At 39.7% G+C, this 26,380-nt stretch overlaps 1 protein-coding gene across 5 annotated transcripts in view; it reads left to right on the plus strand.

Moving 5' to 3' along the window:
* Positions 1-12,750: 12,750 nt before the first annotated feature.
* Positions 12,751-26,380, plus strand: part of adamts3 (ADAM metallopeptidase with thrombospondin type 1 motif, 3) — a 230,648-nt gene continuing 217,018 nt past the window's right edge. For all 5 annotated transcript variants that reach the window (XM_054610315.1, XM_054610314.1, XM_054610316.1 and 2 more), the window contains exons 1-3: positions 12,751-13,070; positions 13,427-13,448; positions 19,310-19,737. In XM_054610315.1, coding sequence (XP_054466290.1) covers positions 13,011-13,070; positions 13,427-13,448; positions 19,310-19,737 — 510 coding nt within the window. In that variant the 5' untranslated portion in view covers positions 12,751-13,010. The remainder of the gene's footprint in view (positions 13,071-13,426; positions 13,449-19,309; positions 19,738-26,380) is intronic.

The raw sequence follows: 26,380 nt of genomic DNA on the forward strand, positions 1-26,380 counted from the left end.
TCATAGTGATAAATAAGTCTCCAGAGAGTCATTTGATTCAATATAAATATAAAGAAATACATTCCTGCTTTATAAATAGAGGAGCAGTACTGGTACATTACTTTTACCATCACTACTATGAACAATGTAAACCCATCCCGATGTGTTTTATGAGAGAGATTGCTTCATGTGTCTTTTTTCTAAAGAGCACCTCAAATAAACTCTATCTGAGCCCAGGGAGCGCTCCTACCCAAACATCCTTCTTTTTTTTTTTAATAAAGAAGAATTGTCTCTGCAAGTTCAGTTGAGCCTATTGTGTGAGTTATGGGATGTAACCCTGCAGCTGAATAAAAAAGCTCCAGTCTATGACGCAAACAGAAATGGTGGCAGGAGAAAGCTAAAAATAATCTCTATACCGAATGATTATACCAAATCAATCTGACTTCTCATATTTCCTTTGGTACAAACAGAGAATGTTTATTTTCTTCGAGGCTGAGCTAGATCTGTTTATGTTTTCTTTTAAGCTGCACACATGCTAATGTGCCTCTACAGCATGAAATATGAATTGTGTCGTTATTAGAGCATTTATTCAAATTACACACAGCAGGCAAAACGGGTTAAAAACAGGCTTAATTGTAGTATCAGGAGCAGTCTTCATTGATCGAGGTGAATTTCACCCACCTGTGTTCGTCATTAGTGACGGTATGAACACAGCGGCCTGAGGCTGCTCGCAAAAACTGGAGCGCATCGCAAAAGCCCATAATTTGTTGCAATCAGAGGCATGAAAACAAACAAACAGACAATATTGGCACATTTATAAAGAGAATACCAAAAAAAAGAAAGGAAAACGTAACTGATTTGCACGCTAATCATCCTTCAGGAAAACTGGTAACATTAATTCAAGCCTTGGCTAAAATCTCTGATTACTCCAAATCATGTCTGAAGATGACAGTTTGGGTTTAAAGAGCCACTTTGATCTGTCACTACTTTCAAATCCTCTCAGAGAAACCGGCCCCCTTTTATTTTTCATAAATGTCTGCACATGCTGCATACTGATTCTGAGCATGTTTGAGTGTGATCGCGCTGCAATCAAAACAATCAGTTTGTATAATAAAGAACACTTGATTTTTTGGGGGGGGATGTGCTGTTGATGGAGACTGCTGTCAAACAATGTAATGCACAAAGGAAATGGAGGAGATGCTCACAGCTGCATGCAATTAAAACAAATGATGGGTAGTGGAAGAACGGCTTAAGAAGCTCTTCAGAAATCAAAACAAAGTTATTTCTTGTTTTAATATTTGGACAAACTTTGTCTTCGTGAAGTTCAGCTGGCAGCAGTATGAAGAGTCAGTGATCCTTTCCTTGTGGTCAGTGGTTGAATTTAACAAAGTCCATTTACTGAGTACACATTTGTAACCTTTTTACTTATACTCCACATTTCTGAGGGAAATATTGCACTTTTTACTCCACTACATTTATTTGACAGCTTTAGTTACTTTACAGATTAAGATGTTTGGACACAAAACATACAAAGAGTTCATGAAATATAATGCTTTGTTATAAATTAAACTACCCAACTACTGCTTTTAGCCATGATATGAAATCTGACCTCTGCATTTTACCCATCCTAAGCATTTTTAGTAACAATGGGCTGCTGTGAGCTTAATGAACCACATCTGTTGTTTATTTATTTGGAACAAGAAGTGACAATAGAGGGTGGAGCTAAATACAACCAAATACATTTTTAGGCGACCAAAATGTTACAACTAAATTTGCTGAACTGAAAAAACACTGTGAAAGTAGCCCCGCCCTAAAGCATCCCCTGCTTTATGGTCTGTTTGACTCTAAATAGACCATAATTTACTAAATAAACATCATGCTGTATTGAAGAAGACTTGAAACTAGAGATTGAGACCATAAACTCATGTTTACAATGTTTACTGAGGGAATAAATCAAGAGAGAAGTAGAGTCATTTTCTCATAGACTTCTATACAACCAGAGGAGTCGCCCCCTGCTGTTCAGTAGAGAGAATGCAAGTTAGAGGCACTTCCACATTTGCTTCATTTTTCAAAACTACAGGTTGTCGCCTGCTTTTAGTACGAAACAGTTTGGTAAATGTATGTCTTGTTTAGTAAGTAGAAACACGGCATACTACGGTACAATAGTAAGTATACTTACTAAACAGTTAGAAGGTAGTATGGATTGTCCAATCATAGTTTAATTGTATAAAGAACAACAGGCATCAACATGTCTGATGTTTGTCTGTAAGAGGCAACATTAGCATGCCTTGCTAACTTCCTTATATGGTATAAAAGTACAGTTGAGCATCGCAAAAATTTGAAAAGCAAAGTTCTTTATTTTGTGGGACTATATGTGATAAAAAAAAAAGGCCCAGTTGAGGACTTTACACATCTATTGTGTGATGCAGATGTAACACTTGACCTCTAGGCTCATTAGATAGCTAGCTGCAGCAATCATTTCAATTCCAGTTACAGTACTAGAGACTGTCAGAAAACAGTGAGTGTCTCTGAGCTAAATCCAGTCTCACATGAGGAGGTTACTGGTCAGCGAGTCTTTGTGGGGGCTGCTGCTCTGCTGCCAGGGGGAGAAATCCTCTGCTGCTGAGGGTCGTTGAAATTCAGGGGCTGTCGGAGGCTCTGCTGGCTCTGTTTCCGTAGAAACAGCAGAGGGATGGTGGGAAGCGAGGAATGCAGCAGGACACCAGTGGTCGCATTCCCATGTGCTGGGAGATCCATTCATGTCCTCATTTAATGGGGAAAAACGGCAGAATAATTGCAAGAAACAACACCTGCTGAGGCCCTCTTTATTTATATTTAACAGGTTTATTAAGGAGAACAACAGGAGAAGGCAGTGGTGGAATAAATACTATACTCAGATATTTACCTAAAGTTGCAGGAGCAAAAAAACAGTAAAAACTCTGTTACAAATAAAAACTCAAAATCTTACTTAAAAATACACTGACAGTACCATCTCATTATGCAGAATGGTACCATATTTATTGCATCACTGGATTATAATAATTGGTGCATTAATGTGTTTATCACTTTAATATTGGAGCTGGTAGAGGTGGAGCTAATATCAAGTGTTAATCCATATAAATACACCATAATTACTGAGTTGATTTATATTTTGTATTAATAATATAAATCTAAAAGGAACGATAAAGTTGCATAAAGTGAAACTACTCGAAGAACAAGTACCTTAAGTACGGTTCTTAGGTAAATATACTTAGTTGCATTCCACCACTGGAGGGAAAGTATTATGAGAGTGAAACGAACTTAAACAAACTTTTAAAAGAAAACTGGGAAATGATTAAATTTACTATATTTAATTGTATTCATAAATTTACAGAAATCTCATATAAGTGAATTTTAATGAAACGTTAAAAAAAGCAATATTTTATATGTAACACATGATACATTCAAGAAGCCACAATGGTGCTATTCACACAAATAAAAGGAGAAATAAAGAAAAGTGAAATGGAACAAAAATGGGATGGAGATTATATGTGTCTACTGCACTTCAGATTTGAGCTCCTTAGATAATTGGCTGATATCTGCTATCAGAGACTCTCTCTCTCAGCACGGTTCCTCTGAAGTAGGAGTGCAGACAGAAAATGATCCATTAGCCCGATGGCACCAAACGTTGGGCTTTTAGGGGCCTCTAAAATACACCTGAATAGAGAGCAGAGAACCGAAACCAGCAGGTTTGCATTCTGATTAGCTCCTGCACGGTGTTTGTTTTGACGGGAGTTTATATGTCGTCTGAAGTGACAACATTTGTTCGTCTTATTGTGAAATCCAACATTTTCTTCCACTAGTCATTCGTTCCCGGAGGTCACCTGTCAATCAAACAGCCACATCTTTTTCCTTAAATTACCTGTTCATGATGATATTTGAGTCTTTGTTTTTCCCTTCATTGTAGAGCAACTAAATGCCCATGATGCATCGGTCAATGGTGAGACTTTTATCCAATGATGATGATGATGATGATGATGATTGTGCTAGACGTACTCCAGAATTTACAGTAAGTCACTTTTCAGTAAGTCCACTATAATTAATGTTATTATATGTGGTATGTTTTTATATGTATATAAGTTTTATATTATGTTTTTAGTGTCCTGTGTTTAGTGTTTGTGTGTTTTCCCTTTGGGGACAATAAAGTTAAAGTTGACATTCTTAACACAAGGTCCATTTAGCAGCTGTTCTGGAGCTTTTGATCATAGCTCAAGATCTTCTTCAGCAGTTAGAGATATCATGATATTGCGTGTAATGATTTAAATGTTTTGTTTTTAGCACTTTAAGGACCCAATGTTGGCTTTAAAGCTGAGGTTCAATTCTTAACTCTGGAAAAAAGCAAATGAGAAAACAATCTCACTACTGTACAAGGTCCCTTTATAGTTGCTGCACTGGAGCTTTTGATCATCTCACAGGGTTTTCATCTGCACAGTTATCATGAGATTGAAGATGTTCAAATGAGCTTTTTCAGTTTGAACAGCAGCAAAAGAAAAGTTGGTTAAAAGTTAAGAAGTAACCAGCACAGAACAAATGTGATAAAACAGAAAGACATCTATTGCAAAACCAATAGTGATCTTTAAAAATACAAAATATGCCACAAAGATTGTTGCCACGTTAAGGCAACTATCACAACAATTACAGCTTTGTATTTAGTCATTGCCATTTACACTGACCTGCCTTTTGAAACTGTGCACTACAAACTGCAACCCAACATACTGATTGAAAATCAGATAAAAGAATAAAAAAAAAAAAATGTGTTCATATATTCTATATGTCTTCTAGCTCAGCTTCAACCTGAGTCTGTGGGGGAAATAAAGGTCAAACAGGGTAAATACTGAAGAGAAAATGTATGAAAAATGAAACGTAAGATCTTCTCTAAGCCTGTGTTTGTCATGTTTTTAGGCTGATGATGTAAATCTCTTCATCATGAAGCTATAATAATGATAATAGTACGTTTAATCCTTTCAGATCCACATCCCCTCCTTTCATATGCATATTGTGACACACTACAGTCGCTGTGGTGCCCTCTGCTTCATTGTTCCCAAACCAGCCTATCTAGCGGGCCCTCATGCTTACGTAAGAGCCGCAGAAAACAAAACAGCCCCCCCAAAAAATAAATGGTTTCCCCTTCAGGAGGAGGGAGGAGAGGGGGGGATGGACGACGACTCCCATTCAGAATATGACAACCAGGTTTTAAATTATGTCACATCCCAGCGCTGCCCTCCCTCTGCTGGAATGTCTCCTTTTTAGCGCCCAGGAATTTTATTGCCCTACCTTCCCTCTGTTGTGGTGACACTGAAGGGGACGGGGGGGGGGGACACGGGACACAAAAACCCCAGCTTTGACCCCACATGGGGGCATCTGCTCGCCCCACCACCTAGATGCACATTGTGACTCCGGCATAACTTCGCCGTCAGACGTCACAAGTCATTGTGTCGGGGGCGTTTTTTTTGTGTCTCGGGACAAAGCGTGAAAGAGAGAAAAGAAAACAATCCAGATGCCTCCTCCTCTGAAACGGCCCCGCTTGCCCCCTTTTATAATGCAAGTGGGGGTCAGCTTTGTTCCAACGCGGCGATAGTTGTCGTTTTAGAGAAAAACCACCTTTCAAAGCACATACCTCCGTCTTGTAATTAGGTTAGCCCGTTCCCCTCTGTCTGGACTCACCGATGGCCTCTCGCTCTGTCAAATTATACAAATTACACTCACGTGTTAGAGCTATGTATTCATTTTCTTTGCCTGAGTACCAGTTACCTAAAACCCCCGAGGCACGCACGCTCTGCAATTAAAGACTTTGGAAACAATGGGGTTCTCGCCGCAAAATATAATTTCTGTTTTTTTTTATGGTCTGCTTCTTGTAAATATCTGTCAAAAATCTTCCGTGTTGCAGAATCATTGCTGGAAAACAAGTCGAGTCATTGCCTTTCGAGACATTTCCAGATATCCAGATGCATTTTAGGGATTTAGAAAGAATGTAGTGAGTGAGCGTGAACAAGAATAGGTATTATTTGCCAGAAACAGCTGCTTAATTGGATCCCATTTGGCTCCCTGCCATCCAACATGTGGCAAATGTTTCTCAATACTTTAATCAAACATGCTGAGTAACATGTGGTAGATATAATCTCATAACAACCCTCAATAGTTTATTTCTCATTATTTAATGTTTTTCTTTTATATCTTTCTTTACTTATTATTATTTGTATTATTTTGTTGGTTGCGTGTCATGTAAACTTGAATTTATATTATATTGCTAAGTGCTTATTTCAAACTGAATGTCTTAACGATGTTTTTTGTGGCCTCATTATACGCTTAAATCTGTGGAGGAAGAAGTACTCAGATCCTTTACTTTTTAGTAGCAGTACCATAATGTATAAACACTCCAGTACTACATGTCTTCACCTCCTAACTATAGCTGTCAATTAGATGTACCATTTAAGAGTAGAAGTATCAACTTGCATGAAGTTATATTGTACTTGAGTAGATGTACTAATTTACTTTCCCCGTCAGAAGAGAAGTGACAGAAGAAGTTCACCAGAGAAGGAAGGGAGTTTTATTGGAACAGCATGACCAACAGGAAGTATAGGGGGAGTCCTGCTGTTGTTTTGAGCCAATATAAAAACTAATGACAGCAATCTTTTTCACTTTCTTTTTCTTTTCCAAAAAAATGGACATGAGAAAAAGCAACAATATTAAAAAAAACCCTCGTAGCCTCTCGAGTAAAATCCTGTTTCAAACTATCTGCATACAAATCCAGTTTCGCGGCAGCGGCCTGTTTCCAATTTGCCTCATGTGATTCGCTGCCAATTGTAACAGCAACTTATTTGTCTGGATCCGTGGTTGCGAGGAAGACCAGATGTTTGGACTCTGAGGCCAGATGAAGGGAAGTCCAAGGGTCCAAGGGATGAACAGGATGTTGATAAACTAACAAAACCTTGACTCACTCCCGCTTGTCTCTCATCTCTACGTGGTTCTTCATCCCTTACATCTCAGTCTAGACCTCCTTGCCTCTCTTGTTTATTCCCCCTCCTCCACCCTCCTCAGCCTTGCCTCCTCCCAAACACCGTCACCTAGTTCCTCTCACCTTTCCCCGCCTGTTCCTCTCCCACGGCGACGGAGCCATGAGGCGTGCAGATGTGCCGGTTAATTAGGTTTCCTTATCTGCAGACGGCTCACCTACAGTTTCGGACTCAATCACGGACACAAACAACGACGGTGGCTCCGCTTGTTATTTTCTTTTCTCCCCTCTGACTTATCGGGTGTTTTAATGAATTCTACGGCAGAATGAGGAGGAAGCTTGGTGTCATGGCAGAAAGAGAGAAGAGAGAGAGAGAGAGAGAGAGAGAGAGAGGGGGAGAAAATGAAGAGAATGTCTTGACACAGCCCTCTAACAGCCCTTTCGTTGTGCCCAATAAAAGCGGTGATATATGATCATGTGTCTTCCATATGTGATGCTGCAGACTCACTAGGCATCTCGGGGCTCCATCAGTCCGACAGTCCATTCTCTCTTTCTCTCTACAGGGGGGGGGGGGGGTACAACTCTAAACTTGGAGATGAATTTGTTGGATTTCTCTTGTTTTGGTGAATCTGGAGCTCGTCAATAAAACATTCGTCTAGACGTCTGGTTTCAATCTTGGCCAGAGGTTTTAATAAAAAAGGTCTGTATTGATACGAGCCTCGTTTTTAATGAGATTATATTTCAGTGTGAACATTGGAATGAAGTTGAAACGAGTTTTGCATTTGAGTGCAAAGTCTAGAATCAAATTTCAAGTCCTTTACGTCAAATCCAAGTCACAAGTGTTTATGAACAAACTGGAAGTTAAGACACAGAATTGAAACGTTTTCTTTTTGAAGCATTAATCGTCGTTTGTGGAGCTACTTATTTTCGTTACAGGTCGTGTTTCACTTCAATGTGAAGTTTTAATTCAAGTTTTCAAGGTCAGTCATGTCCAAGTCGGCCTCAAGTCCTTATTTTTGTGACTTTAATTCTTCTATATGCTCATTAAGATCGTTGATCATTTGGGTATCTTGAATACGTACATCAAAATTATCATCTGACACAGATTGAATCTATGTTTTTATTGAGGTTGAAGTTAACCTGCTTTATTGAGCCTTAAGTCACACTCAAGTCCAAGTCTCAAGTCTACAGCTCGAGTTGCAGTTCATGATCGTTAGATGTCCAGAAGAACTTGATAGAGACGCTCACATCTCACTCAGCGTTTGGACCGTTTTGAATCGAGCTGCAAAGATAAATCGCTTAGTTGTCAACTATTAAATTATTCGCCAACTGTTTTGACAGTCGTTTAATCTGTCTGTGTCATTTTTTAAGTAAAAGGGGTCAACATTTGCTGATTTCAGCTTCTAAAATGTAAATATTTTCTGGTTTCTTTACTCCTCTATGACAGTAAAAAGGAATAAGTTTCAGTTGTGGGCAAAACAAGACGATTTGAGGACGTCATTTTGGGCTTTGGGAAACAATATTCAACATTTTTCACCATTTTCTCAAATTTTTTCACATTTTATAGGAAAAGTAATCTGCAGAATAATCTTCAATGAAAAAAAGGCTTAGTTGCAACCCTAGTTTTAATAAATCGTCATCTCTTGACGGTTGGAACATGTACATTTTCTTGATTCATCCAGGCTGTATGAAGACTCTCTACAATGAGGTCTGATCAGAAGATAAAGTCCACGTTGTTTCCATTCTCCTTGTCTTCACATTATACATAAAAAAATGAGCGTATATGAGAAAAAAAAGCATTCTGAGCATCATCTGAGAACTCTCTCTGCAGAAGTACAACTACATTTCTAGATTTCTTTCTAGTGGAGGTCGTCTCTTCTTTTTAAAAAAAGCTGCTGCAACAATTTCAGTCTAAAGCCTCTCCAGTCATTGACAGTGAAAAGTTCAGCTTCAAGTCAAACAGTAAGAAATGCAAAGGTCAAAGGTGAAAAACGCCCTGAGGAGTATTTCTATACATTATGGACTTTACTTTCCCTCCAGAAAGGTCAATGCTGCTTTTTCCCTCCGGTGGAGGCTCACGGCCCGCTGGATCGCTGCAGGTGGAGGTGATACTATATTCTGCTCAAGGATAGCACAGAGGAGTGATAGAAAGTAACTATGTACATTAGAAGTACATCTAAAGTACTGCACTTAAGTACACTTTTGAGGTACTTATCTTTCCATTTTATGCTACTTTACAGTTCCTCATTATATTAGAAAATGTTATCTGAAGGGAATTCTGTTTAATTCATAATGTATTTTCTGTTAACTAAAAATAAATGAAATAAAATTAGTAAGAAAAAGAATATTTTATAAGAGCCATTGACACCAAACTAAACTTCTCACATGGTTTCATTTATAGTTTTTTAATTCCCTAAGACATCAAATGATCATATATTTACCAACAGAATAAAGAATACAGATTATACAAATGTTTAACCTGGTATCTGCATTTCATGTCCGTTGTTTTGTCTTTTACTTGCTATTCGTTTCTATCGTTGTGAAGCACTTTGTAGCATCTGCTCTTGAAAGATGCTGCATAAATAAACTTGTTATTTGTGTGGAAGAACTTTATGTTTTTCTTCTTTCCTCTCCCATTAATCTTTATTCCCCCGCTCTGAAGGAGGCCCGACCCTTCTACAGAACAGGTACTTATACTTGTAAGTGTTTATGGATTTTCTTTTTTTATGCGGGGTTCAACAGTAAGGGTTGCCATTGGCAACTGTTTTTAAGAAATTGGCAACCAACTCTTGGCCTTTGGTTTCCATCAGCTGCAACCACGTTTGAATGTAAGACAAAACTAGAGACAGCAAACAGCCAAACATGCACCCCGAAAATATATATATTTTTAATATTTGGTGCATTAGGGATATTTGAAAATTGCTGTTACAGTCAGAACTGCTACCAGACAACGCTGCATGTGTGTTGGTGCGTTACTTGTGTGTGCAGAGGGATCTGTTTTAGAGACGAGGGTGAAGCAAATTGAGTTGCTTGACTGTGGGGTGAAAGTTCAACTTGTCAACATCCAAAAAGAATACGCAAATGTATTCAACTGACAGAGTTGAACCTGAACTAAAACCAAAAAGGAAGATTGTGAAGTCAACACACACTTTTTCATTATTAAGCTGACGTTTATCTGCGTAGCATCTTAATTACTCAAAATATATAAAGTGACCTAAAATGGCACCATGATTTCAGCTCCAGGCAACTAAAAGCTGATGCCTGGTTGACAGCCACTTTATAAAAGTTAGAGATGAGCCTCGCATTGGGACTTCTACTTTAAATCATCTGCTTACTTCCTTCTCAGTAGCAACCTGCTGCTGGAGAAATCAAACGGGATCACTCCACACCTTCCGGCTGCCGTCTGACTTCCAGCTGGCAGCTTGGAGGTGTTTTTTTTTATAGCAGCACATGTTCACGTGAAGCCATCAATATTTATGAATGGCATTATGATTCAGGAAGTGTTGACTTGAACCGTTGATTTGGCCCTGCTTGGAGACATTTACGCTAATGTATTCCTCCCAAAGTCTTTTGACAGATCTCTCTCTCGGCTCGTCATGGCACAGGTGTCTCTGAGTTTTTCTGTATTAATATTCAAACGCTCCCACTGAGCCGTCGTTCTCATGAAGGCATGACTTTCTCTACCTGAGAGAGCCGAGACACAGAGGAAAGAGAGAGAGAGAGAGAGGGGGGGTGGATGGTGTGCAGTCAGCAATGAGGAAGACTACAGTTCTTATTGTTTAAAGGGATTTTACGTGCAGCTCTCGCCCTCTGGAGCTTTTCAGTCAGCTGTTAGAGAGAGAGAGAAGAAGTCTGCCACTCTCACACACCGCTCATATGAAATGTATTCAGTTGTTGGAATATTATTATTATATATATATATATAAGACTTGCTGTCAGATACATGAGAAATGTAGCCGAAGACAGCAAAAAATAACAATAAACTGATATTTTTTCCAAAATCCAGAGTATTTTTGGTTAAAATCAGTATGCAACTCTTTGATTTAAATATATATTTCGTAGTGTTCATGTATTGTCTTATTATTACAAGTATTTGCTCCTCTTTTCGTTATTAGTTTAAGTTGTGGAAGTAAAGTTCCTCTCCTTGTTCTCCTGTCCCACCATGTGTTCAGATGAGGAAGGGTAGGCAATAAGATTATTGTTAAGAAATTATAATGATTATCTTTTTTTCCAAACTTCTTCAAGCCTCTAGAAGTCCATCAAATGAGACAATCTGAGACATAAAATCATCCTTTGGTTGAACCGCTCACAACTAATCTCCAAATTAGGGCATTGACCTCCTTCAGTCAGAGGTAGACTGCAGATCTAAAGGGGTCTCACCGGTCCAGAGGTTCAAACTAATGGCTAATAGAGTAAGAGTAGAAATGGTAGGAGTGCTATTGGCTTTAATTAATGAATTAAATTTAGGGTTCTGGATTAAAAATGTGTTACAATCCCTCTACTCTTCAATAATGTCAGCACAAGTTATTTTATTTTCATTATAAGCTTTCACATGTTAAATCAGACATTTCATATACGAGTGATTAAGACGGGTTTGAATATTTGACAATTGGAATTTCACATTTGATACGTAAAAACATGAATTCACAATTGCCTTTCAACCACATGTATCATATGTATATATCCGCTGTTAAAGCAATGGTAATAGATAAACAGACAGTTAAACTACTTCTTATATGATCATAGATATTCTTTAATTTCTTGTTTGTTTTTTTGTTTGTAATCAGTAAGTAAAGTACAAAACCCTTTGCTAAGTCCCGCCCCTCAGCGTAGCATCATTTGCATGTTAAATGTGTGTTATAGTGATACGAGTTAGATTTACAGGAACAGTATTTTTCCGTACTGTCATCCTCTTTTGTCTGGATTTACAGGAGATTTCATCTTTTTCCACTTTTTTTTGTGATCTGCAGCTTTAGCTTCTATCTTTATCTTTTTAAACTGCTTGAACTGATCAGTTTGACGTCCTGAATTTATCTTTCAAATGCATATTTCTTGTATAATTCGCTTTGTTGTTTTTTCCTAAAAAAATGTATAATATTTCTTCAAGGAGTGCAGTTTGTGCAGACATTGTGGTCTCCATGGTAAAGTAGCTCTGACAGTTTGACTGCTTATAAAGAGAAAGAGAAAGAGAAAGATAATGATAAAGAGAAAGAGAAAGATAAAGAGGTTTTTATTGTCATTGTAGTGATACAACGAAATTCCGTTTGGTAGCCTTCAGCCAGCCAGCAAACACAATAACAACAATATACAAGATAAAAAAACACACAAAAGGAATGAAAACTTTACTAAATACAGCAGGTGAGTATTTAAAATGTAAAAGTTGTGCAAATTTTTATAAACTTAACATTTTTATTCAAAAGAAACTAAGTTATCACATTTGAAGCTGGCTCATCCTATCCCGTCCTGGGATGAGGTTTTGGGGGAAGAGGTGGTTCTTCCTCCTCCTCCTCCTCCTCCTCCTCCTCCTTTTCGTGGACAGGGCAGTGTGACGTCACGCAGGGTTGGTCTTGTCCTTTTATTAGCCAGGGGAGCCAAGTGCCAGGTTGCAAGAGCTTCACACTGCAGCTCTGTCCGGCCAGCGGCAGAGGGGATGTCCTACTAACTTCCACCCCAAGAACAAAAAAAACTACAAAAAAAACTTTTCTAGAAACTTTCAGTCAGAAACAGAAAAACAAGAAAACAACCAAAAAAAAAAAAAAAAAAAAAAAAAAAAAAAAAAAAGAAAAAACCCACTGACTGACTGACAAAGTGTCGCAACTCGCCTCACTCCTACTTTGATGAAACTTTTTACATGTTTTATTTTTTTGTTGTGTTCATGCTGAGCTGAACAGAGGCTGCACATCTACTTTGATTACTCTCTCAATGAGCCGCTCGCGTTGAGACTTTTTCTTTTTTTCCTCCAGTTTTTTCTTTTTTTTCTTTCCTTATTTGTATTTGACGTGGGGATAAAGTGGTTTCTTTATCATTGAACAGACTCGTGATGGCTGTCCTATCACTAGCGTTACTCCTCCTAGGATTTGCATTGACTTCAGCTGACAAGGTAAGTGTCCCATCGCCTCAAAGTATCCACTGTGTGAGTGTCGCCGGAGCTTAATGGACATGAGAAGCACTGGCGACACAGCAGCAGGTTATTGATTTATTCATTTATTGATTTATTTATGCTTTTAAAACAAAAAAGTTTGTCTCCAAGCACACTGCTTCCTCTGTGGACATGCATGTTGACACTGCACACTGTTACATAACATGTGAAATAGAGACATTTTTGTTGCATTTTTAAAAAATTTTTTTACAAGCAGTTTATAGAGTAAACTTTCCTCCCTCTGACATCTATGTCAGATTATGGTTTCCTCCAGACTTCTTACTCATTCTAACTCTCTCTTTCTCTCCCTCCTACAGGCTGGTGAAGTAGATAGAGAGGGTAAGTCCTGTTTATTTTCTCTTCTTCTTCTTCTTCTTCTTCCTAATAGTTAGGTGTAAGTATGTGAGAAAGTAAAGAGAGAGAGAGAGGAGAACCTCGGTGCAGGGAGATCAAAGTGGGAGGGGGGGAGTTAGTGTGTGAGGAGCTCTGTAATACACCCCCTCCTCCTCCTCCTCCTCCACTTATTCCCTTCTACTATCAGCCCACCATTCCCCCCCTACACACACTCACACACTAACCACACACACACACACACACACACACACACACACACACACACACACACACACTTATATTATTACACGAGCAAACTGCTTCAAGGGCTTTGTTATACAGGAAAGAAAATTCCACTTCTAAATCCTGCACATCTGTTCTCCATTCTGAGGTTAAGAAACAAGTGAGCTGCAGCAGCGTCCACGTAGGATCCTTTTACACCCGCCGCTATCTTCCCAGCGCCTCCAGGGCCCGCACACAGCAGCATGACAGCAGCTGCCAGTCGGTTTTGGGGCTTTTCACTTGTAGTCCGCCACCGTTGGCTCTTCTCGTGGGCCCCCCCCCCCCCCATTATCGGCCTCGTAAAAAGAAAAGAAAAAGAAAAAGCAGTCATTTCGCTCATTTAGTGCGGGTTTCTCTTCAATTTTCCACCTCCGTCTTTGCTACTTTTTTTTTTTACAAGGTAAAGTCAACAGGCCTCTTGTACCAAACAGATTATGTTCCCAAGTGGTTTATGGGAACTTAGTTGCATCCGACAATTTTCTCATATTTAGAGTTTCTTCCCTTGGGTTTGAGGCAAAATTCACGCCGTGAAACAGTTTTTTTTTCTTCACAAGAATCTCAATGAGTTTATCGTTTAGATCTTAACATTTTATTGCAATGAGAAATTACACATGTGGTTAAGTAGTTGTGTGACCACTTCCTTTTTTTATTGGCCTTAATTAGATAGGTAGAACAGATAGACCGGACAAAGAGGGCGCAACATGCAGCGAAAGGCCAAAGGTCGGATTCGAACCCCGGCCTTGGTTCATGGGGCTCAAACTCTACCAGGTGTTCAAACTGGGAACCTGAACTTCTGGCTCTGTACCATCAGTCACTGTGCAATACTCTCTCATTAATCCCTGTGACTGTCATGTCACCTTGAGAGCACACAGTTTATTCTTTTTTTTTTATTCAACAACTTCATGTCATAGCATTCCCTCTTCATTTCAGTCACATTGAAGCACTGCTGCTCTCATGTTTTCCCACAAATGGAGTGGAACAGAGGGAACAGGAGGGAACAGGAGGGAACAGGAGTTTATTATGCAAATTATCACACCTCATGAGCACGCTCCTCCTCATGAACAGGTGGTGTTGATCAGGTTGAAATGAGCTTTTTCAAAAGGGTTTGGTAGAAAGAAAGTAAATGTGGGATAAGTATACAAATGTATTCTTGGATAAGTTAAATTAGAAGATAAGTGGTTTTTGTAATGTTCTAGATTGTAATCTGAAGAACTAGGGCGTCCAGGTGTGTGTGCAGGTGTAAAAATAGACAAATCACACTCTTTTAATTTGGTTTGTTTGGGTTAGAACAGCGCGTGAGCAAGACACCGTCCATCCCGGCGGTCAGGTGGTCTTTTTGTGGTGTGTTCAAGTTCACATGCTTTATCTCTGAGGTGATGCAGGGTCAGCTCTCTGAAACCAGCTCCCCCTTCACCTTTTATAACATCACTTTTACCTCAGAGCCTTTCATTCCATCACTTTTTGGTGCTTACCATCGATTGCCCCGTTGTATCGAGTAGTTGAACGTCTCCGACAGCTTGATGGAGTAGCAGAGGGGGCGGGGCTTAGCCAAGGCTCAACAAAATGAGTCTTTGGAGAGATGCCATTTTGCACCAATGTTAGAGGAGGAGGAGAAACCCATCATAGCAGAGAAAGATGGACCAATATCTATTCTCGCAGTAGAGAGAGATGGACTTGAAGAGGCTCTACTTGTAGAAGGGGATGACTTTTACTCTTTGTCTGAACCCCGGCTCTGCAAAACCATAAACTCTGCTTTAATGAGACTGGTTCGACAAGGCTGAATGGACCACAAACGATCCTTTAATCAACCAATACTCTCAGTTTAATGGAGCAGTTCTCTTTCTTTCAGACCGTTAAGTCGGTATTTTATGAAAAATACCAGATAATAACTAGAAGAGCACTCAGAGAGCACAGACGGCAGCCAAGGCCAGTCCATTCCAGAAGTGAAGGTTTTCCTTTGGCCCATGATACATATTTCCATGTTTCATAAAATGAGGCCAGTAGTTTTTTCCGTAATCCTTCTGACAAACTTACAAACCAACAAACCGATCCAAAAACATAACCGTTTTGGTGGATTTAATAATATTAATACAAGAAAGACGAATTAAAAAAGAAATAAAGGAGACAAATCTGATAAGATCTACATTAAAGTTCATTCAGAAATAGACAATCACCCTAGTTGACTGTGATTCCTGTAGAAACCTGCAATGAAATCCAGGAATATTAGGCCGAAATCAGGTTTAAGGATTAATTGTACTCAATTGCAAGTTAGTAAAACTAATGACCCTTTCATCATTATTATTTAAATATATCCTCATTGCCATCTTCGCCACATCTTGCAGGATTACTTGGACTACGTGTGTGCACCTATCACCAACATTTGTTTGCAAATGCACAATGCATTCAGGAATTGTAGCAGTTTATGTCAATGAGGCAATTTTTACAACATGGTGGCCCAATCTTTGTGATTGTTGGCCATATACAGAAAATATAAGGAGTTAAATCAATGTTTCTAGACCAGAAAACTCAACCAAACCCCTCAATGTGCCCTAGAAAGTTCATTTTTAAAACAGTTTAGCGTTTGACATTACAGTCGCAATTATATTCTTTCTGTAAATGCTTGTAAACACTTTAAATGTGAAGCAGCAGCTGTAAGAAGTAACTTAATTCACCTCTGACGTGATGTTGAGAGTGTGAACAGTAAACTGTTATTAGTGATAATACATTTTGCAAGCATTGCCTTTCCGTGAATCATTCATGTTTATGTAAGCAAGTCCACCGTGGGAATGACAGACTCCACCACCACCAATCAAATCCACTATACAGAAGGATAATTACAGAATGTAAATAGATTCAAAGGCTTTTGTATGATTTCCTGAAAATCACAAGGATTATAACTCTAATAAACTGAACTCTAATTTCATTTTAATCCCAAATTTTAGGCGCTTTAATGAAAGGTCAAAATGAACTTGTGTTGTCGTTCTGAATAAAGTAGAACAACGTACAGAAATGTGCTCCTTTTCTTCTTCCAAGGAGGAGGACCGGCTCTTGAGATTAGACCTGGGCCTCCAGAGGATTAAGCAGTGGAACACGGCTCCTTCAGATACTCACTAATGAACACAGCTAATTCTTGGCTCCTCTTTGATTTACAACTTTTCATCCCTTAGCGATTTTTCACACCAGCTTAACTGCCACAAAACAAACCGTGGGCAGATATGTACCAAACTCCGTCTAGACCAACACCAGTCCTACGTGTGTGGCACAAGCTTTTCACCAATCCGTACCAGACAACTAACTCACTGTCATTCATGTTTGCAGAGAGAGTTAAGTTAACGTGAGGTAACGGAGGTGTTTGTCCTGTAAAATAAAATAAAAAAGACCTTTTTGAAGTTTTTGCACGTTCAAAACCAGACGCGTGCCTCCAGTTTCCTTTGGTTATGGAATATGATGAAGGTGCTCAGTGTGATGAAGCTGCTTCCACAACGCACTGTTTGTCATTTCATCACTATCATCATCAGACGGGCCTGATGTTTTTCCCTTTAAAAGGTCGTCCAATGCATGTTTTTAACATCACGTCCAGAAGGCGCGCAGTTACTGTGATTTGCAAAGTATGGCATTTCTCCTCAGATGTGTAATTTGGGTTTCACCATTGACACCTGTTTGAATGTCTTCGAGTCAAAACCTACAAGATGATTACATGGTTTCCAGATTCACATTACATTTTTTTTCCAACCGAAACCAAACCGAAGATCTCAGAATGTGTCTGCCGTCTGCACACATTCGGAAAACCCGAAGCAGACCTCGTGGAAATTTCCTTTTTAAACTCTGAGTGTTTTTTCAAGGCCCACAGATTTCCTGGTACAATTTGAGTTGACCACAAATGGTCCAATGAACAAGAGCCTGAGGCTGGATGAAGCATTTTGCCAGGATGATACTGAGTACCATCCAGTATAGGACGCACATTTGTTTTTGTAATCTAGTTTTTTTTTTTACTTTGGACGCAGTAAAAGCAGAAACAGCTTATCAAGGACTCTGAGAATGAAGCGTTTTCTTCTCTGCACTCTCTTTATTGGCTTGAACTGACTGCATTTGCATTGCCAGATCGAAAAGCATTGATGCTCAAGAGAGCAGTGGCGTCTGTCTTGATTCCATTCTGCCCATCTGTGATGGAGAACAAGGCCAATGAAAATCACAGCCTGCTCGTTCATTTCAAACAGCAAATAATTGACTCAAACGCAGGTGCCGTTTGGAGAAACACCAATCAAATACAATTAGATGCGAGCTCCAGGTTAAATACTTTGTAGTATGTTCATGTGCGTGCTGCTTCTATGGTTTAGCTTTAAAGTAACTAGGACTGTCATTCTAGCGTTTCTGTCTCTGTATCTTAAAGTCCTCAAACCTGACCACCTGTACCTGCAGCAAACACACACCACACACACACACACACACACACCACACACACACACACACTGTCTCTTTATTTGATTATTTATACATCTATAACTATAATGACAGTAGAAATATTGATGATGATAGTAATAACAGGGCCACAGATTTATTAAGGACAGATTTACTTTGTGCAGAAATGATTTGTCGATTAATAAATCAGTTTATTGGAGTAAATCAATATAATATCAAATGTTCAACAGATTGAGTATATACAATAAATTGATTGATAATGTAGATAGTTATTAGTTTGTTGATCCAGTTGATAAAAAATTATGGGCTCATGCTTTTTTGCTGCTTGGAGTCCAGAGCTTTATATCCTCTTCACATCACATCATGGATGTCACATCCATAAATGGTACAATACAATACAAAGTCGATGACGTGAAAATGATCAAGGTTATTATTGCTGAACTAAGGAGGGGAACATGTTTAACATCGTAGCTGGCAAACACCAACATGTTAGCATTGTCACTGTGAGCATGTTAGCATGCCAACGTTAGCATTTAGCTTAACGCACCGCTGGGACCATGTGCAGTCTCACAGGGCCGTTTACATGGCTGTAAACTCTTGGCCCTGTTATTATTAAATACAAGGAGTGGTCGAGCTCGGTGTATAGAATGGGTCGTCCTTTACTCAGAAGGTCGGCGGTTCGATCCCCGACTCCGACTCTCCGCATGTTAAAGTGTCCTTGAGAGAGATTCTGAACCCAAAGTTGCTCCCCAGGCGCTTTACAGCAGCTCACTACTCCTAACATTCTCAGGATGGGTTAAAAGCAGATTTCATTTATGTACCTTTTTTAAAATGACCGTTTAAATGAAGTTGTTTTTATTCAATTATTCATATGTTTTGGACGACAATGGCTGTGTGTGAAGGAATGAGCTACTTCATATTATAAATTCATCGTTTGTTTTTGTGTCATCAGGGGAATATTTGATTATAACAAAATCGGCAGTGACACCAGCCTTTCCCTTTTCTTTAACAACGTGTCCTCATTGTTATTCATCTGCATTTAATTGACATTTGTTTTGAAAAAAGTTATTGCACTTGTTATACACTTTGGCAGTAGTGTGTCGTTGTTTCTTCTTCCTGCTGCTTTGAATGAACGAAGGCCTCATTGTCGCCGTGTCGTTTCACAGACCAGCTGAAGAGCCGTCTGAAGGAATACGGCCTCGTCACTCCCTTCAGCACCGACTCCCACGGACACTACCTGTCGCACCTGCTCTCCGCCACCCACAAGCAGCGCGTCAAGAGGGAGGCCTTTTCCTCCGGAGAAGCCGAACAGAAGCTTTTCTTCAACATCTCCGCCTTCGGGCAGGAGTTCCACCTCCGCCTGCGGCCGAACACCCGGCTGGTGGCGCCGGGGGCGATGGTGGAGTGGCACGACGAGATGCCAGTCGTCTGGAATGTCAGCGACAGTGACGGTACGGGCGCCAACCACACCGAAGTTGCCGGCGGGGCGGAGAGGATACTGCACCGCGAGCTGCTGAAGACAGACTGCACCTTTATCGGCGACATCACAGACGTGCCCGGGGCCTCGGTTGCCATTAACAACTGCGACGGACTGGTAAGTCCTCTTCAGCCATAAAGCTTCTCACTCCTCCACCCCATCAAACCTTTTCATTACAGAAGTGCCATGACCTTATCAACTCCTCTCTAATGGATTCTAGGTGTCCGTAACTCCTGAGTTTAGCCTTTCTCTACGTCAGCGCTCGGCATTTTTACAGCACATTGTGCTCGGAGATATTCTTCAGGCTTTTTGTACAGATGTTTGTAACGGGTGAGTGGACATCCATTGCACCCACAAAACCCAACGGCTTTTCCCCCACCAAACTTCTTCCCAACATAAAACAAGAATTCCCTTTGTGCTCCACAAGAAAGTCTGCAGACCCATCCTCCCCTTCACCCCTCGTAAAACACTTGAACAGTAATCGGGTGATGACCTGAGCCCAGAATCTTTTCCGAGTAGGCCAACGAGACATCTCTGTTTTTAAGGAAGACACTCGGCGAGCCTAAAAACTTTAAATGAAGTTCTCTGCAGGAATGCTGCAGACTTTCTTAAAAGCAGCACAAGGGATGTGCTTTAACTCACGACTCCTGATGGGCATTCACAATCTGTTATCGGATATAAAGCTGCTGTTCATTTATTGGTTGATATTATAAATATAACGTTGGTTATAGTGTAGAATATTTGATTAGAACAAAAAGAGGAAGTAACACCAGCCTTTTTCTGTTAACGACATGTCCCCACTGGTATTCATGTGGATTTATTACACCTCAGTGTAGCAATCCGTTTAATCTGTTTGTCTACCGCCTACTAGAGTCTTAGATTTCACTGGTGCTGCTTTTAGAAACGGTATCTATAAGCTCAAAACCTAACTGCAACATCAAGCGCCGCCTTCACGTGAAAGCAGCTCCTTCAGGACCGCTGGGATGAGTGAGGCGTGGACATGATGACAGCGAGAGCCCTCGGGACTTTTGACTTAAATCATTGTGAAACATGAATGCAAAGCCTGGTGGTCTGCATTTCCTTAGATATAACTGTGTGTGTGTGTGTGTGTGTGTGTCCAGGATTGTATTCTCGGTAGAGAGCCCAAGGTGCTCTGCAGGGGTTCACTTCATTCTTCCCACATTACAACACTTGTAAAAAGGCAGCACATGTAGAGGGAGGTTCTCAGCGGCAGGGCATGGCAGTGGGAGGTGAGTGTGGGATACGGATCAGAAAATAGGCTGACTTCCTTGGAAAATGTAAACAGGTTAATTCACAAGAAGAACGCTGACAGGTGTTATCTCGCATGAAACTTGAGTCTTTCCACCATAAGATGGCAGACAAACAACAAACGCTATTCCTCCCAGATGAAAGCTTAACTCGTACTGTAAGCAGATTGAAATATAAGCTGCTGACAGAAGAGGAAATCAAGAACAGAGGTTATGAAGTGCTTTTTCACATAGTGTAAATGAATGAACACAGAGACTCAGAACGCCATTCCCAGCTAATAAGAGCGTCAGTAAATGCACCGTAAAAGCCTGTATTTGATATTTAAATTATTTTTTTAAAGATGTTAATAATTGTGTGACATTTAGATCCACTCTGATTGCAAAATGAGGTCAGGAAATAACAAGATGACACTTTTCTCCAATCTAAATGTAAAAACTAGATCTGAAACACTTCTTTAAACCAACCAGAAGTCTGCTTTTTTGTAAGGCTGAAGGTATTAGAGAAGGATTTGAGTGAGGTGGGAATAAAAAAAAAATTGGCGCCGGTTCAAATGAGAGACGTCTAAAATGATAAATTAGGGTTTTCCTGTCTTCTAAAGATCCCCTTAAACAGACTCTTGAGCTTCCTGGTAAACAGTTCATGTTGAGTGGTGACCTCATTCATGCATGATACAACACGTTTAGATAGTCCAACCAATAAAGGCAAGGTAATAGTTTGTTCTCAAATGTGTAACATAATAGTATCACAGCTTCATATTTCCTGTTTTGTCTGAAACCTCTAAATGTGCGTTTAAGTAAAACAGCAAATATTCACATTTGAGAAGATGAAACCAGTGAATTTAAAAAAGACTTTTAATTCATTATTCAAAATTTGTGTTTACTTATTTTCTGTAGATTAACTAAACTGTATTGGTTGGGTAACGACCTGTCAATCACAGTAAGCCTAAAGCATCCCCTGCTTTATGGTCTGTCTGACTCTAAATAGACCATAATTTACTAAATGAACATCATGCTGTATTGAAGAAGACTTGAAACTAGAGATTGAGACCATAAACTCATGTTTACAATGTTTACTGAGGGAATAAATCAAGAGAGAAGTAGAGTCATTTTCTCATAGACTTCTATACAACCAGACTTCTTTTTGCAACCAGAGGACTCTCTACTTACCTCCCCCTGCTGGTCAGTAGAGATAGTGCAGGTTAAAGACGCCTCCGCATTGGCTTCACTCTTCAGAACGGGATGTTGCTGCCTGGTCAAGCCTCTTTCAGACACGACTTGCAAGTCAAAAAGCAAGTTTTTTTGGTCTCTTAATGCTTATTCTGGTAAATTACAACAGCACATTAATCACAATTGCCCAAAAACAGTGTGGAAACGGGGCGATTTACATCCAGTTGGAAGTAATGAATCAAAGAATCTGCATGTGCAGCTCTGCATGAGGTCCCACGATGAGTTTGTGTCTGTTGGCTGAATAACCCCGGCTACCTAGTGCTTGTCAGTCACGGAAACTCCCAGGGTTTCCTTCTATTCTCTCTGTACCGGGCCGTTTTACTCTCCCTGAGTGGTTTCGGAATTGCACATCATTTAATCCAATTTTCCCACTTGTATTGAAGTGGGAAAAAAACGTCTCTTTAATTATGAAGAGCTTGGTAACCGTCAGAGAGCTCAGCCACTCAAGGGACAATATGTTCACATAGTTTGATGTATTCTCCCAAAGCGTTGTGTTTCCTATCTCAGTCTTTGTTGTGCTGCATCATTTCTGTTATTACTTAAAATACCTTCTCTGTGTGTACTCTTAATATAATCTCCTTAACAAAGATAAAGCCCCTCTGACCTTTAAGTCAGCAGGATTTGGCCGTTTCCTGGAAGCAGTTCATCACTTGGGCAGATTCAGTCTCTCCAAGACATTTATAGTTGAACTTTTGTAGGAGACTCAGGGCCGAGAGGGGTCCACACAGGATGTGAGAGTATTGCTTTGTAAATACTGTCGTGGCAGGATGTCACTTTGAAGACGCCAACGGCCATCAAACGTCTGTCGCTTTGCCCGCTGGAAGGCTGATTCGAGAAGACTGTTGTTGCAAGCAAACACTGTATTAAAAGGCTCAAAATCTGACAGAAAAACATCAATAATACAAATATTTTGGATAGAATCTGAACTTCAAAGTTGCAGCTTTCTGTAGCTAAAATACTTTTTTATGTAAACTACGTGATTAGTGCTCTGATACAGCAGAAAGCAAAACATTTTGGATTAAATGGGATGTTCAAATACAGAAATAAAGTACGGTAAAAAGTAAGCCTTTTAAAAATGTTGTGTGAAAATCTGAAAACCAAAAGGGTTGTACCATTAATAACTAATATAATATTAGAAATGAGGAACTTATAATTGTTTTGACAATCAATCATTAAGTAATGCTGACCTTTAGTTGACCATCTCTTGTTTTTTTACCTTATGGAAATGGACACTGGCACATAGTTAGCAGCACATTTGTGATTTTCACTCCAATTTTCTTGCCACACTCTATGGCTGGAAGTGTTCTATATAAGCTGTCAACATCACAAGAGGACTTTATTCAGAGTAAACTGCAGTGATCAGTCGTCTGTTACAGCAGTAAAACAACAAATGGATATGCTGGGACATACAATCTGTTTAAACTGACCTGCCTTTAACAAAAAATGGTTATTTGTGGGTTAGAATCTGTGAAAACCAAAAGGACTTTACGATGCCATGGATACAATCCAATATGATGCCATCCAATGTGATACGATACGATATAATACAGTGCGACGCGACATATTTCAAGACGAGATAATACAAATAAAATCCCCAAATGTATCAATGGATAGCTTGATTATAAACCAACTATTTATTATACAAAAATCCAGATAAAGTCTGATTTTAACAAACTTTGTCAGCCCAAACACTCTGTCGTGTAGCTATTTCCTGATACTTTACTACATGAAAGGGACTCAGCCCACTTTTTACCCGCAAGAAGACTAGATTTTATAGTTAACTGCAATAATCAGTCTTCGCCCCCCAGAAAAAAACAACTATTTATAATGCAAAAGTTCCGGTAAAGTCATATTTTAATCAGTTCCTTTTGCTGCAGGAAACAAACACATTTAGAACATGTTGGGATATTAAATCATGGAAATAATCGGTTAAAAATGGTCAGCCTTTGAAAAGAAAATGGGCCATGTGTGGTTGAAAATCTTTGAACATATATTACTAGTACAAAATGCTAAAAGAAACATCAGATTTTCAAACTACTGTTTGCACCTCAGTCTTTACTGTGACCATTTCATGTTCTTTGGGCACACACTCAGCAGCTTATTTGTGCCCATTTGCCCAATTTTTCTCTCCGCTCTTATTTCTGGAGGCAGACTGTCAACATCACAAGAGGACATCATTTACTGTAGTGTGTCATGAAACAAAACTAATTTGGGATTTATTTTTTTTAGCCTGCTTCGCTCCACATTGTTTGCAGCCTGAATGCAAAGCGTGCAGGGCTGCATAACTGGAGATCAAACACTCCAGCAAAACCAGTGGTTGGCTGATGAAAAAGCCTGTCGTAGAGGGCCAGTGCTCTTTGATCTCAAGTGGTAGCCTTGGCCCTCGCTAGGTGTGTGTTTTACTGTTTCTTAATTATAGCCAGGCTGCTGTCTGGAAGTCTTTACTGCAACAGGCAGGCAGGCAGAAGGCTGACTGACTGCTAAATGCTTATGAGGCAGATACGTCCTCCTCCTTCAGAAGCAGTAGCAGCAGCAGCAGCAGCATGGGGGTGAGGTGAGGGATGGCGATCTTTGCCGGTCTGTGCGGGAGACAACCATCATGTTTCATGCATGTCAGAGGCACCAGGGAGAGGGATTTCTTTTTTTCTTCTCGGATGAAACACATCTGAGCTGAACTACATACTGAGAAACAGATCCTTCAGGGGTCGCAGCAGAGGGCTCGATGAAATATCACGCAAAACAAAGAGTCTGTCAGCTGTTTACTCCAGTGATTCATGGTTCCCGCTGCAAAACCTGAATCACTGTTCATCTCATTACCACAGCTATGGATGAGGCACACTTATTGGCTATTAAACAGTAGAGACGGTCTGACTTTACTGCAATTTACTTTTGATTTTGTTAGCTGGAATCTGGGTCCTATTAATCATCCTTTTAACACTTAAGTAGCTCTTTAGGTGGTCTGGATTCTTTTGGATGTCAAAGAATCCTGGACACTGTCGATCACTTGTACTCACTATTTCTATTCATGACATTTTGGTCCTCAAACCCTCATTTGGTGTTTATCATCTGACTTATTAGTCTATATCAGCCTCAATGTATTTATTAGGTCTCATTTATGAAGTATTTAATATCAGTGACACGTGCATTAAACAAAGTTGTGCTTTATCAAACGTATTTCTTCAAAATGGCTGGTTGAGCTATTCAGGATAATATAGCTTGATGTGGAAACAGTAGTAAAAATGGTGAGGAAAGTTTTGTTTACGTACATATTTCCTTTTTCTCACAATTTATACATTTTCTCACAATTTCTACATACATTCATACATCTATTTGGATTTGGGCCTCGATGGTTTGTTGATTTAAAATGCATTTGGGTGGATGAGTTGATATGCTGATGGACTGGCAGTTCAAACTGGTGGATCGTTGTTGTAGCTGAGGTGGCTGGTGACGTAGCAAAACAGAGACGGCGTCCACCTGTCACTTTAAGTGTCCGGCCCCTAAATGATGTATTACTTTAAGCCTTAACATAAAATAAATCTATCTATCTATGGGGATTGACTCGTTTTTGGAGCCAGCCTCAAGTGGCCATTTGAAGAACTGCAGTATTTGTCACTTTTCGTTTGGATCTTCAGAGGTTTGCTGCTTGATCGATAATCATATTACACGAGTAGATTTTGCACTGTAAAATGACCTGCTCAGTATGTATTTCTTTATTTTTTTTATTTAAGTTTAAAGATTGATCTGAAGTGTTTTAAGAACAGCCGAAATGTCATTACCCAATTCTTCAAAAGCTCCGCTATCAGCATCGGTCGGATTTTAATTATTTAAATTCACGTTACTCTTCCGGCTGTGTTCTTAAAGCTCTGCTGAAATATTCATTACAAACGAACTTTCTGAATGTTGCCAGATGCACATGGAAACCCTCGTTCTGACGATTGGCTTCCTTTGAATTATCTCTGCGTGGAAAGGAGGTCTTGGCTGGAATGAAAGTCTTGATCTCACAGTGATTTTTGCAGCAGCAGCAGAATGTCTTGTTTGTGAAACTTCTCTTCCACTGACTAACACTGCAGCCTTGTGAGCTTTCAGACGCTCTCTGCGACTCTGTTTAATATGTTAAGGTTAATCTTTTGACCTTTTTCTTGGAAGATCGATTGGACTAATCCCAGAAGGTCAGACCTGAACCTCATCTCCTGTATCTTTCTGCATGTAAAGATCAAAGAGCAGACATACGAGCTGTTGAAATCTTTAAATCACAAACTGCCTTG

The sequence above is a fragment of the Anoplopoma fimbria genome, chromosome 13 (assembly GCF_027596085.1).
Source record: "Anoplopoma fimbria isolate UVic2021 breed Golden Eagle Sablefish chromosome 13, Afim_UVic_2022, whole genome shotgun sequence".
In the NCBI taxonomy this organism is placed as follows: Eukaryota; Metazoa; Chordata; class Actinopteri; order Perciformes; family Anoplopomatidae; genus Anoplopoma; species Anoplopoma fimbria.